Source organism: Schistocerca cancellata, chromosome 2 (assembly GCF_023864275.1).
Source record: "Schistocerca cancellata isolate TAMUIC-IGC-003103 chromosome 2, iqSchCanc2.1, whole genome shotgun sequence".
Classification (NCBI taxonomy): Eukaryota; Metazoa; Arthropoda; class Insecta; order Orthoptera; family Acrididae; genus Schistocerca; species Schistocerca cancellata.
The window spans coordinates 548,125,140-548,139,268 of NC_064627.1; the positions used below are offsets into that span (position 1 = coordinate 548,125,140).

General features: G+C 44.3%; 1 protein-coding gene across 1 annotated transcript in view; it reads left to right on the forward strand.

Annotated features, from left to right (window-relative positions):
* The window catches only part of LOC126146686 (pH-sensitive chloride channel 2-like), a 289,984-nt gene that overhangs the window by 210,473 nt on the left and 65,382 nt on the right, over nucleotides 1–14,129 (forward strand). Inside the window, exon 3 of the mRNA XM_049915638.1 lies at nucleotides 8,760–8,925. Within this exon, the coding sequence (XP_049771595.1) occupies nucleotides 8,760–8,925 (166 nt within the window). The remainder of the gene's footprint in view (nucleotides 1–8,759; nucleotides 8,926–14,129) is intronic.

Here is a 14,129-nt window from a genome sequence, read left to right on the forward strand (position 1 = left end):
GCAGCACAACATTACAGCTCCGTGTCCCGTGCTCGACTCTGCAAAAAAACGCGGCCACTCGCAAACATACTCCGCAACCAAGCCAGCGATAAGACAATACGCTTACAATAGGAAGAATTGCTACAATGTAGTACCGAAGGTGGCTGGAGGGAAAACGCAATGAGACGAAGAGAGATGAGACTTTTATTCGAAAGCAATAATTATGCTGAAGTCACCGTGGTTCGTGATGTGCTTCCCTGGACATCACAAACGGCGGAACACGGTTCTTGGTAGGGTGTGATCACGGACGGCAGTGTATGCTCTGCAACGTGGTCCCTAGGTGGGCACAAGTTTGGTAAGGACTTACTGTAGTAGGGAGTCCCATTCCTCCACCAGCGTGATTTTTGACAAGTGATGGGTAGTCGTTTTGCTTGCCGATCTGTGAGAATCATCTACTCAACGCATCCCACACGTGCTCCATGGGATTTAACTCGCTCGAAAGTGCAGGCCAGTTCATTCGGCGACTATGCTCTCCAAGTAGAAAATGGAAATGAGCGTTTGGCGTCATTGGCCGGGAGGTCTCTTGCGGGGCAGGTCCGGCCGCCTTGGTGCAGGTCTTATTACAGTCGACGCCACATTGGGCTACCTGCACGCCGGATGGGGATGAAATGATGATGAAGACAACACAACAGCCAGTCCCTGAGCAGAGAAAATCTCCGACCCAGCCGGGACTGCAATCCGTCACGCTGTTTTTTTTATTCGATATAGTTCGTTGCGTTTGGTCTGGGCGGACGTCACAAGTTGATCGTTGATTCGTTGACTCAGTTTTCTTTTATTACAGAGAGCACGCAGCCCTCTGACAGATCACGCTGAGCTACCGTGTCGGGATCACTCAGCTATCGGGGCGGACTGCTCTCCAAATATCCGAATGTCCTCTCCCTCATTCCAGTGGTTCTCCACCTGCTCTGTTCGATGCAGTCGCGCATTGCTATCCTTAAAAATTTAAGTCAGGCCAGAATCCTCCCCTGAAAAGACGCACGTGGGGAAGTAGTACAGTGTCACAATAATGTTGACCGGTGAATGTACCGTGTTCAAAGATTTGGAGGTCAGTATGCCCCTGCAACATTGTTTCTCACACCATAACATCTGGACCACCATAACGATCATCTTCGACTATGTTAATGGCACATCTCGCCAATGGGGTACGTCCAGAATCCCCACTTACAATGAATTCCTCTCATCCGAGAAGATCACGCTAGCCCCCTCCTCGTTGATCCAGTCCCTATGCTCGTGGCACCATCGCAAACGCTGCGCCGATGTACGCGTGTCAACGGAACACAATTTACTGGTTGTAGGGCAAAGAAACTACCCCCCTCCCGCCCCCTCTCCACCACTGTTGAGCATGAGATTGCGTGCCTTGCACTCATGTCAAATGTTGTTGGTAAGCCGGCCGCTGTGGCCGAACGGTTCTAGGCGCTTCAGTCCAGAACCGCGCTGCTGCTACCGTCGCACGTTCGAATCCTGCCTCGGACATGGATGTGTGTGATGTCCTTAGGTTAGTTAGGTTTAAGTAGCTCTGATGACCTCAGATGTTAAGTCTCATAGTGCTTGGAACCATTTGATTTTTGTTGTTGGTGGTAATTGCGACCGCTGTTTGGCGTAGGTCCATTCTTGTCTGTTACGCAATATCTGCTGCTGTAGCTGCTGTAGTCGACCACCTCCTCTGCTTGCCGTTTCCCGATGATTCTTCCCCATGTTAAATCAACCGAATGCTGTCTCCGAGCCACGTTGTAACGAAGAATACCATCACATTGATCCGTAACAGCTCGCTCACGGACACACACTGTCTTTTCCCGTTTCTCCAACCGCCTCGTTTTCCGGGGCCAGGCCCATTTGGCACTATAGTGACGCTGACCTCAATGAACGTGAGGTCCAGCTTTCTGTGCATGAATGGGAGACCGCTGGCAACGTACTCCCGCACTTTCATTCATCTCCACCGAATAGTTAATAAGTTACGGTACTTAATTTTTGGAGAGCGGGTTATTTTGTCACTCAGCATGGGAAAGATTACTTTCAGGTAAAGGAGAGTGGGAAACCAGCTGAAATCCAAAGTAATGTTGGCCGGTGTGCCAGTCCGAAAGGTCGTTAATCCACCGCATGCATTCGATCTGGTTCTGGTCGCCTCCCTCTCTCGCAAGCTAATGCACTGCTTTTTAAGTTACACGAGCAGATCAAATCAAGAGTAGAGCCCTACACAAACGTAATTGTAAAGAAGGGAATGTTGTTTATTCGATAATGACAATTTTCACGAAACAACCTTTGAAAGCACATTTTCGTGCCTGTTTAGTAGTCTTTGTCCAGTCACTTCACTTGTCACACATTTCTGCAATATTTTTGTGAAAACGGGCCACTACGCTCCCTCTTTTTTTTTTCGAAAATGATTGTGCAAGATCGTCCATGAGACCCACAACGTACTGTAACAGAGCCCCGACTTTCGACGGGTCCCCCGCCTTCCGGCAGGCATTCGATGCAGTTTCGCACTTCCGCTTGGTAAAGAAAATACGATATATATGAATATCGGACGAGATTTATGCCTGGACGAATTCCTAAGAAATAGAACTCAACAGGTCGTTCTTAACGGAACAATCTCGTGTGTGTCTCTCCGCGGTGTTATAGTGCTGTGGTTATCAAAATCTATCAGTTCTTTCGGGGCCTGATGTCACTCGTAGAATCACGACAGTGCCGTTATGCAAGGTAAGTCACGAACGCCATCTGTCGGCGAATAAAGTAAACTCTGTTCTGTGTCATTCGCCGTGGCATGCTCGAATAAAATCTAGGTTTTCAAACCGCGTCACTCGAGCTGTCGGCAGCTGTCGCCGTCGTGGTCATAGGGAGTAAAAACGACAGGCTGCCGTGGTTGGCATGGATTCCGCTCGTAGATGGTCGACAGCAGCGTCTGGAACCTCCCAGGGAGGGAGCCGATGTGACGCATATACGGGAAGTCGAGTTGGAACAACTTAACAGCAGCTCCGGCCCGCCACGAAACCGGGTGCCACAATACGTGATACTGCAAGTCTTGCGAGTTCCTGCGCCATCTTCGGCGGCGAGCGGGTTACTGCATCTCGCCAGTTTAATAATTACTAGTTGTGCATTTAAAAAGATTCAAGCTCTCGATAACGCATGATAAAGTTAAGACCTTTAGTGGGTGTCTCTCCGACGAATGAAAATTTGTACCAAGGCCAGGACTTGAACGAGTCTCCCGCTCACTAGGTGGACGCGCTAGCAGCTATGCCACCCTGGAGCAGTGGCTTTGCAAAGTTGCACGGACTACCCTAGCACACTTCCCTCCTCACTCAAAATTCCCATTCACACTTCAGTCCGCTTGGTATTCTCCCAAACTCGAACAGCATTGCAGAGGATCTCCAGCTGTTTACAATCACACCTAGCATCGTAGGAAATGGAGGATCCTGTCTGAAACCCAGACTTAGGTGCTTTAAACAAATGAAACTATATGGGTCCAAAGACCTTCCGAAATATCATACATCTATTATGCATATAACGGAGGATTCTGCCTGAAACCCAGGCGTAGATGCTTTAATCAAATAAAACTATATGGGTCCAGAGATCTTTCGATGTCTCATACATCTATTATGCATATATGCCGGGACTCATTTGGGTATCTTTTCACTGGCGTATTGATTTCCTACGGACGCCGGGCTAATCTAAGCGTCCGCAGTGTGTCTCGGGCAAGGCAGCTAGAGTGATGTCACAAGTTCGTTGCGGGGCTATATTTCTCGTGGACCCCGGAGCGGAACCGAGTAACGCCAGATGGTGCGAGAGGCAGGCACCGCATTTGAAGCTGTCAGTCCCGCCTCCCTACAAGCATCAAACATCCGTCTTTGCTTCCGCTCTATGCCCAATGCCGGCAGCCATGCCTCACTACCTATATACCACTCGTTACTCCTGATATCGTTGCTGTTTGTTCTAATCTCGGCCGCCTCCTATACAACGAATTTCGAATAAAATGGTGCATCAACGAAGATTCTCGTCTTTTCAAATTGTATTTTATTCAGTTTTTTAGAAAATGTTCAGCTACAGTCGACTTCTCAAGCTCCCTTTGTTTAATGTGTCACATGAGTTCAGCACAACCCCCAGCGACAGTGCGGATAGTTTTTATAGACGCTGCCGCGTTCGCTTTGTCTCATGCGTCATCTAGTAGCAAGGTGACGTGCAACAACAAAAATTGTCACACGCAGAGTTTACACAGGAGCCAATGGACGCACATCAAGTGTTATGTATGAGGCGGAACTATGGGCCTCATGGAAAAAGGGTGACTCGGCTGAGTCACGCAATTTGACTCTTAGTCTGAGCACGAGGTGTGGCCATTAATTGCACGCGTTGATCACGTAGGTAGACGTGAGGATCAATGAACTGTACTTGACGGGATGTTCCTGGAACATCTTAGGTGGTTAGAAGGTTAGTAGACAGCAATACAACTAAATACTTAGCTTTAATTTAGCATCAGCGGTGAACGTCGTTCTTGACTTTGTACAATAATATTTACAAGTGCAGTTATAAATTGAACTGCGAATACTTCTTTACAATTCTGATTGCTTCTTACATATAGATCAATTGTCAATACATAAATTGTATGTGGTGCCTGGCTAGGTCGTAGCTACTGACTTAGCTGAAGGCTATTCTAACTAGCGTCTCTGCAACTGAGATCTCTGAAGCTATAACCAGTGAACCATTTCTGTTAAAGTCGGCTGTAGAACTGGCCAGTGCGCTAGCTTGTCTCGTAAGACCAGCCGAGTGGCGGCGCTCGGTCTGCTAGCGTCGACAGTGGCGACTCGCGGGTCTGATGTGTACTGACAGACCGCTTCCGATTTGATGCCTACAACCTAGCAAGTGTGGTGCCTTGCGGTGACACCACATAAAGCATACGAGGCACAAAAACCCAGTGAAGGTGCTTAATGCCATTAGATCAAACAACTTTGGTCAGAAAGCATTAAAAGCCGGCCGGAGTGGCCGAGCGGTCCTAGGCGCTTCAGTCTGGAACCGCGCGACCGCTACGGTCGCAGGTTCGAATCCTGCCTCGGGCATGGATGTGTGTGATGTCCTTAGGTTAGTTAGGTTTAAGTAGTTCTAAGTTCTAGGGGACTGATGACCTTAGCAGTCAAGTCCCATAGTGCTCAGAGCCATTTGAACCATTTTTTGAACCTTTAAAAATTCAGTTGCAAAAGACGAGTTAAAGTTATTTTCATCTTCAAGATAAACATTTATATTCTGTTATCCTTGCTGCGGGTTGCATGGCTCACCACATGCTTTTAGCGCCCTCAAAGAAAACGGGCGGCGTCGAGGTAAGAAGTCATGCTACATCTACATCGTTACTCTACAGTTCACACTTGGTGCCTGACAGAGGGTTCTTCGCACCACCTTCAGACTATTTCTCTACCCTTCCACACTGCAACAGCGCGTGCGAAAAATAAACACTTTCATCTTTCTGTTCGAGTTCTGATTTCTGTTATTTTATTACTATGATCATTTCTCCCTGTGTAGGATGGCGACAATCAAGTACTGCGGAGTAGAGACACGGCCTAAGTGAAACACAACAGATGGGGAAAATTTTGATTGTATCCATATTGGATGTGAGGTCGTGGCTGTGAATGTCAGTGTACCTGTAGACATTAAAAACCTTTATGCGAATGTGCAGGTAAATGAGGCCGTTAAGGTCATCAAAGAAAATTTGCTTAAGTACAAAACACTGTCTCAGCAAGAAATAGTCGAATTCATCGAACTGTTAGAATTCGTCTGAAATATGATTATTTTTCTTTTAACAATAAATTTTTTATGCAAAAAGATGGACTGGCGATGGGTTCCAGTATATCTGGAACCATAGCAGACATCTTTATAAATCATTTGGAAAAAAGACTCCTCGTTAACCCGCAACATCCCGTGGATAAAGTTGTATATTACGAACGCTATGTAGATGATACGCTGCTTCTTATTAATGGACAAGAAAAAGAAGTTGCAGAAATAGTAAATAAATTTAACGAGTTACACGGTAAAATTGAATTCACTGTGGAAGAAGAGAAAAATGGTGAACTGCAATTTCTCGACCTAAGTATTAGGAAACAAAATGGTAGGCATGTTTATAAAATATTTAGGAAACCAACCACGACTGATGTGTTGATACAAAATAATTCCTGCCATCCTAATAGCCAGAAACTTTCTGCTTTTAGATCTTTGATAGACAGAGCCTTTAGAGTCCCTGTGAATGAAGAAGACTGAGCTGAACATCACCAAACAACTAGCCAGAGCTAACGGATATCACCAAAACGTAGTCAATAAATTAATAAGACAGAAACAGCGCGAGAATGCAAGGAAGAATACCGCAAATAATATTACGAGAGTCACAATACCATACTTCGGTGATATTTCGCAAAAAGTGGCTAACATTTTCAAACCTTTTCAAGTTGATACCGCTTTTCAGACCAATAATACGCTGCGGTTTAAACTAAGAAATAATTTGCAGCAGGAAAGCGATAAATATGAGAGAGCTGGGGTTTATAAAATTCAGTGTAACACGTGCAAGACAAGCTATGTAGGTCAAACTGGTAGGTCCTTTAAAGTACGTTACAAAGAACATAGCGATGCTTTCCGGCTTAATAATTTCGAAAAGTCAGCTGTAGCCACACATACTTAGGTAACGGGACACCCCATGTTGGGAATAGATCTCTCGTTATTTTACATAGACAGGACAAAGGCAAAAAGCTGGATCTACTAGAACAGCTGAAAATTACGATACATAGCGTGGATAATCAGAACACACTGAATGAACAGCTAACTGGTGATATAAATAACTTTTTCAAACAGTTCACTGGTTTATTTTAGTAACTACATTTTTAGCAAATCGTAGGATACCATCATTTCATGAGGTCCATGGAACATGTATACGTTATCTGTTTGTATAGACATCTCTGTGACTTCCTTGTTTACTTGCGCGTGAGGTCACTCGCGTTTCAGTGTCGTGTTTGGCTACGTGGTGTGTGGTATCAACGAAGACGCACGGGCGGTTTACGACGATAGAGGAGAGAGCCATGTGGTTAGATGTTGAACACCATAGGGCCATAGGCGACACCATTTTAGAGTTTTTTATATTTTGACGACTATGTGGAGATGCACCTTGGAAGACATGGCTGCAACAAGGGAAGTAGCCACGATGTTTTAATTTTATTATCAATTTTATTGTGCCTGGTGCATGTTCCATTTTAGCGAGTTTTAACAGGTCCTTTTACTTTTTATTATTCTGATGATGGAAGCTTGACTTCCGAAACGCGTCAATCTTGGTGTTTTACACTATAAACAAGTGGTTGAGCCGATATATTTTTTAACATTAAGATGGGAAAAAGGTTTCTTGTGGCACAACCCCTTAAGCCGTCGGCACACGGACCGTGCTGTCGAGCGTTAACGTTGAGCGTGCCAAGTTCAACGTGCTGCTGAACGCTCAGGAACGATGCGACTTGTGCATACGGTACCTGGGCCCCAACGTGGTATACGCGATCGCAACGCACTCCAGCGACAGTTGAGGGATGTTTCTAGTTCGTAAATAACACTGTTTACTCAACGGGTGCGCGTAATTCCCACGTTAGCTCTAATAAAACGCACATTTCTTCCATCATCCACGAAAAGGAAAGTACCATGTCCAATCAGTAAGGACACAGGCTTATAAAAGTTCCGTTACAGACAGTGCGTTACAAATTTGGAATACTTCTCCGCATAAGATAAACGTTATTTCATGATTCCCACATTTTAGTAAAACCCCAAGATCAGTCTTACTTGATCACTGTTGCTACCCAGTAGCAGAATCTTTGCAACATGTGAATTACGAAGCGTAAAAGAAGAAGGAGTAAAATATCTTTAAACAAGTAGCGCAAGCTGTCCTTTAGATTAAGCCAATCGAAGAAAGTCACCCCCCAAAGAAAGGTGAACTTGTATTTACATAACATCAAATATTATAGTCTACACTTGTATTAAACTAATAATAAAGTATCGGAACCAAATAAAAGGGTGAATGTTAAGAAAAAAAAATTCGTTGTGTCAGGACACGAACCACCGCCCCAACAAAAAGAACTCTTTACAAATAACTGATGCTCTTCATTACGCCATTCCTACATCTCACATTTTAGCACTGATCGTAGTATCTTAACGCATGCTAAACACATTAGTCGTAGATATGTTACTAATTGAAATTTAATTATAACAAATTGTACCAAGAACAATGCGTTTTTGGTGGATCTTCAGTGTGTCGCTGCCTTCATTATACGCAAGTTACAATAATTCTTTTGCCGCGAATATGATGTTTCTCATTATTTTATTGGAACTAATCACACAGTTAACAACGGGTTTTGCAGTGATTCTCAATTTGCTGGTGCTCGGAACGGCATATATACGTATAGACTTGAAATGAATGCCAATATGGCGCTTCACAACTCTGTACTGAAGGGAGACGGCGGGCTTGTGACGTAGGCGGCGTTGGGCCATCTCATTGGTCAACGCTCAGACGCACGCTCAGAATATCTGACATGCCAAATATTCCTCTGCACGTTCGGAAAGACTCTCGAGCGTGCTATTCCATGCTGTGACGTCAGAAACTCGGCACGCTCAACGCTCAACGTTCGGATGCACGGTCCGTGTGCCGACAGCTTTAGGCTTAGCTAGTAAGTTGAGACTGCGCATGCGCACAAATGCACAGCAGGTGAGTGTGTGTTGTTGCGCAGGTGCGTGCCGCTGTCCGCGGACCTCTCGCACGTGGAGCTGGTGCGCCGGCTGACCGACTCGTGCCGCTACGACCGCCTGATGCGGCCCGGCAACGCCTCTCGCCCGCTCGACGTCTTCGTGCGCGCGCACGTCTTCCTCTTCCAGTCCGCCGAGGGCCAGACCCTGGTACGTGCCGCGCAAGCTTTCCACCTTACAGACAGTATCAAGAGGGGGTAAAATTTCTGTTGTAAAATAAGTTAGTAAGTCAGCTTATGATAATGAACTATTTTCCACATTCAACATTTTGTTCATCTAGGATCAGCAAGTCTTTTATTTCACAAATCTGTCACCAATTCAGTACACATGTTTTGACGACTAGTTTCAAGATTCACTTATTGAAGCTACATTACAAGTGCATGATCTTAATGACAACCATCTAAAGTTGGCAATACGAGCATCACACAGTGACGCTAGATCAATGTCACAATATACCGGGTGATCAGAAAGTCAGTATAAATTTGAAAACTTAATAAACCACGGAATAATGTAGATAGAGAGGTAAAAATTGACACACATGCTTGGAATGACAAGGGGTTTTATTACAACCAAAAAAAAAAAAAAAACAAAGTTCACAGAAGTCCGACAGATGGCGCTGGACAGCAAAAAGTCAGTGACTGCGCATGACAATCGTTTATAAAAGGAGCTGTAATGAGAGAGAGAATCGCCGGCCGCGGTGGCCGTGCGGTTCTGGCGCTGCAGTCCGGAACCGCGGGACTGCTACGGTCGCAGGTTCGAATCCTGCCTCGGGCATGGGTGTGTGTGATGTCCTTAGGTTGGTTAGGTTTAAATAGTTCTAAGTTCTAGGGGACTTATGACCTAAGATGTTGAGTCCCATAGTGCTCAGAGCCATGAGAGAGAGAATCAGATGCGCCAGCAGCCGAAGCATGTTGACGTTACCTGAAAAGGCGCTTTTAGTGAAGCTGTATTATCAGAATTGGGAATGTGCTAGTTCAGCGTTACGATCCTATCGCCATAGGAAGGGGATTCGAACGGGTAAAGTTCTGTTGACAAATGCAGCTGTGGCGAGAATGATTTCGAAGCCACGGGTTGTTTAGACGATAGACCCCGTAGTGGCCGACCGAGCACAAGGCGTAATGCTGCTGAGACAGTTCAGGAAGAAATGGAGACTGTAGCGGGTTCGTCTATGCACGGGGAAGGCAGCGCTCGTGCAATCGCACGTTGCACCGGCATTCCATACACTACTGTTCGGTTGGCACTTAGGCGTACCCTCTGATGCTATCCGTACAAAATCCTTCGACATCATGAACTGTTACCTGGCGATTTAGTGAAGCAGAGGGCATTTGCTGTGTGGGCGTTTCAAGAGATGGCGGAATATGACGACTGTTTGAATAACGTGTTGTGGACCGACGAAGCTTATTTCACGCTCCGAGGGTCTGTCAACGCCCACAACTGCAGAATTTGGGCTACCGAAAATCCTAGAACTGCCGTGGAAACTCCATTGCACGACGAGAAAGTCACGGTATGGGTTGGATTTACCACATCTACCGTTATCGGGCCTTTTTTCTTCGAGGAAATGCGTGATTCTGGTTTTGTAACTGCTACCGTGACGGGTGAGAGATATGCCGATATGTTACAGAATCGCATCATCTCCAGCTTGACTGATAAACACCTTCTGGAACGTACGATGTTTATGCAGAATGGCGCTCCACCCCATATTGCTAGACGCGTGAAAGATCTCTTGCGCGCGTCTTTTGGTGATGATCGTGTGCTCAGCCGCCACTTTCGTCATGCTTGGCCTCGCAGGTCCCCAGACCTCAATCCGTGCGATTGTTGGCTTTGGGGTTACCTGAAGTCGCAAGTGTATCGTGATCGACCGACATCTCTAGGGATACTGAAAGACAACATCCGACGCCAATGCCTCACTATAACTCCGGACATGCTTTACAGTGCTGTTCACAACATTATTCCTCGACTACAGCTATTGTTGAGGAATGATGGTGGACATATTGAGCATTTCCTGTAAAGAACATCATCTTTGCTTTGTCTTACTTTGTTATGCTAATTACACTGTTCGACATGGGTTCTATTTCTTATATTAAAGTATGTGCTTCTAGACCATATTACCGTGGGAAATTCAAATATGTAAACAAAATATCGTTGTCAGGGATACTTTTTATGTAATATATATATATATATATATATATATGTGTGTGTGTGTGTGTGTGTGTGTGTGTGTATATATATATATATATATATATATATATATTCACAATTCATGGCAAACACAGAGACGTTATAGAGAAATACGGGTATGTTGCCGCATCCAGTAGTGATAGAATGTGATAATTTCTTGTGCAACAGCAGGTGGGAAGAATCAGACATCATTAGGTTATCCCCCACCACACCTATGTCATTAAGACCACCTGAAACATCTCATTAACTCGAACAGCGACAGCCGGTCGCTGCCTCGACAGTAAACCTTCACGCCTCCTAGGGGCAGGTGCATCGAGTTTACAACAGTGGTGTTAGCCGCAATTTGTGTCAGTCTTAACGAGTGGGTGTTTTGGCTGACAAGTAACTGTCTGTCATATTTCCGAGCACGGTTGAATTTTTTAGTTCCTGTGTGTAAAGTGATTGAGCCTGGTGCTGAAGGTAAAACAACTGCTTGTTTTTACACATCAACGTTCCTCTAGTTCCCTACTATTAATTTAATACAGGTGTATTACCAAAGTGGTATTTTTAAATTTGCAGAAATGCCACGTCGTCGTGGATGTCGATATAAGCCGGACAACTTCTGCTACATCTGTGGGAAGTTCACTTTTGCCAGAAATAGGAAGAAAATTTCTTCAGTCATAAAGAAAGCATACAAACATTACTTTGGAGTGGAGGTAGGAGACCAAGATAAAGAATGGGCACCACATTTCTGTTGTGCTGCATGTTACTGCAAACTAATTCAGTGGTGGAAAGGTAAAGAGAATGTGGCGTTGTTTGCTGTTCCCATGATGTGGAGGGAGCCTAAGGACCATGTTACTGATTGTTATTTCTGTCTAACAAAAATTCAGGGTTTTACAAACAAAAAGTCGAAGAGGCACATTGTTTACCCAGATCTGCCTTCAGCGAGAATGCCAGTGCAGCATTCCGACAACCTTCCAGTAACTTCACAAATTCCGAGTGATAGTGAAATAAGTAGTACTGAAGAAATCACAGATGATGATTCTTTATATCACTGCACAAGTGAGTCATCACCACATTTGTTAACACAGGCAGATTTAAATGATTTAGTACGTGATCTAGGACTAAGTAAAAGAAAGGCGCAGCTGCTTGGTTCAAGATTACTGCACCAAAGTACTAAAATCAGTGTGTTCAGGCACAGAGAACATGCCTCCATTTCTTATTTTTCAACTGATGAAACACTGACATTTTGCAATGACGTTGCTAGCCTGATGAAAGTGCTGAACTTCACTTATATTTCACAGGAGTGGAGACTTTTCATAGATGCATCGAAAACAAGTCCAAAGGGTGTTTTGCTCCATAACGGAAATAAAATACCCTCTGTTCCAGTAGCTTACACTAGTTTGACAAAAGATAATTACGAATTCGTACAAAGGATGCTAAATTCATTAAAATACAATGAACACAAATGGAAAATATGTGCAGATTTCAAGGTAATTGCTATGGTACTGGGAATGCAACAAGGCTACACAAAGTATGCCTGTTTTCTTTGCGAGTGGGATAGTCGAGACCGGAATTCTCACTACGTGAAAAAGAAATGGCCTAGGCGAAGATGGAAAGTTGGTGAAAAGAATGTACAACGTGAAAGTCTGGTAGCTCCTGAATATATACTACTTCCACCGCTTCACTTCAAACTTGGCCTGATGAAACAGTCCGTGAAGGCCATGGATACAACAGGCTGTGGGTTTGCATATCTAGCTACCAAATTCCCCCGTCTTTCAGCTGCAAAAATAAAGGAAGGGGTATTTGTGGGCCCACAGATCAGGGAGTTGCAGAAAGATGCAAATTTTGAAGCATGTTTAACTGATAAAGAAAAAACCGCATGGGACTGTTTCAAGATGGTGTCGGAAAATTTCCTCGGAAGAAGAAGAGCTACTAACTACAAAGCAATGGTGAAGGATATGATCAAAGCATATCAGGATTTGGGGTGCAATATGTCTTTGAAGGTACATATGATGGACTCTCATCTGGACTACTTCACAGAGAGTTGTAGTGACGTATCGGATGAACATGGGGAAAGATTCCATAAAGACATTTCTACCATAGAAAGGCACTATGAAGGAAAGTGGGTACCTTTTATGTTAGCATATTATTGCTGGAATATCATTCGAGAGAAGAAAGATTCACAATACAAGAGAAAAAAGTGATGTGCATTACAAGGCAGTGGCTCATTGTTTGTCAATTACTGTAATTTCTCATGTCAAATAAATGCTTCAAAGTGTATACACAAAGGTTACTGTGTTATATGTTAGATCCCACCCTCCATTAATGTGATAAACTTATAACATCATAAAGATGTGTATTTGTTTGTCGAATTTCACCTCACCTTTGCTGCACTATATCAGAAACTGAAAAAAGAAATAAAATTGCGGTTACTCATAAACTATCCCTGACAGAAAAAAACCAAAAACAGTTTTCAATTCAGCACTCAAAATACAACTAGGATCACAATATTTTTTATCAGAAATAGAAAAAACGGTTTTTTTTTTTTTTGTAGAACAGTGTTATTGCTATTCTGATCAGATGAAGCGCCATCTGTCGGACATTTTTTTAACCTTTGTATTGTTTTGGTTCTAATAAGACCCCAGGTCATTCCAAACATGTGTGTCAGTTTGTACCTCTCTATCTACATTGTTCCGTGATTTATTCAGTTTCCAAATTTATACTGGTCGGAATAAAGTTACTTGAGAGTGAACCAGTCGGTTCCAAACTAGAGGCCAAAATACGTGGGTCACTCAATAAGTAATGCCCCACACTGATGTTTGTTCTGTGCGCCGGTGAAGTTTCGAACCGTTCCGGCAGATGGCAGAGCCGTAGTACAGCGTCAAAATGGCGCCTACAGGCGACTCACGTTACAAGCAGCGTGCTATTATTGAACTCTTGCGTGCAGAAAAAGAGACCGTGGTGAACATCCATAAACGTTTCTGTGCAGTGTGTGGCGATGCTGCAGTTGATAGGATACAGTTGGGTGATGAGTAAAGTAAGTTACAGCCTCAGGAAATGCAGAATCAGAGCTCCTTGATCAGCCACACTCGGGATGTCCTGTCACAACCACTGCTCTAGACATGCTAAATCGTGCGGATGCCATTATTCGTGCCAACCGGCGCATCACAACTCGACTATTGGTTCTACAGTTG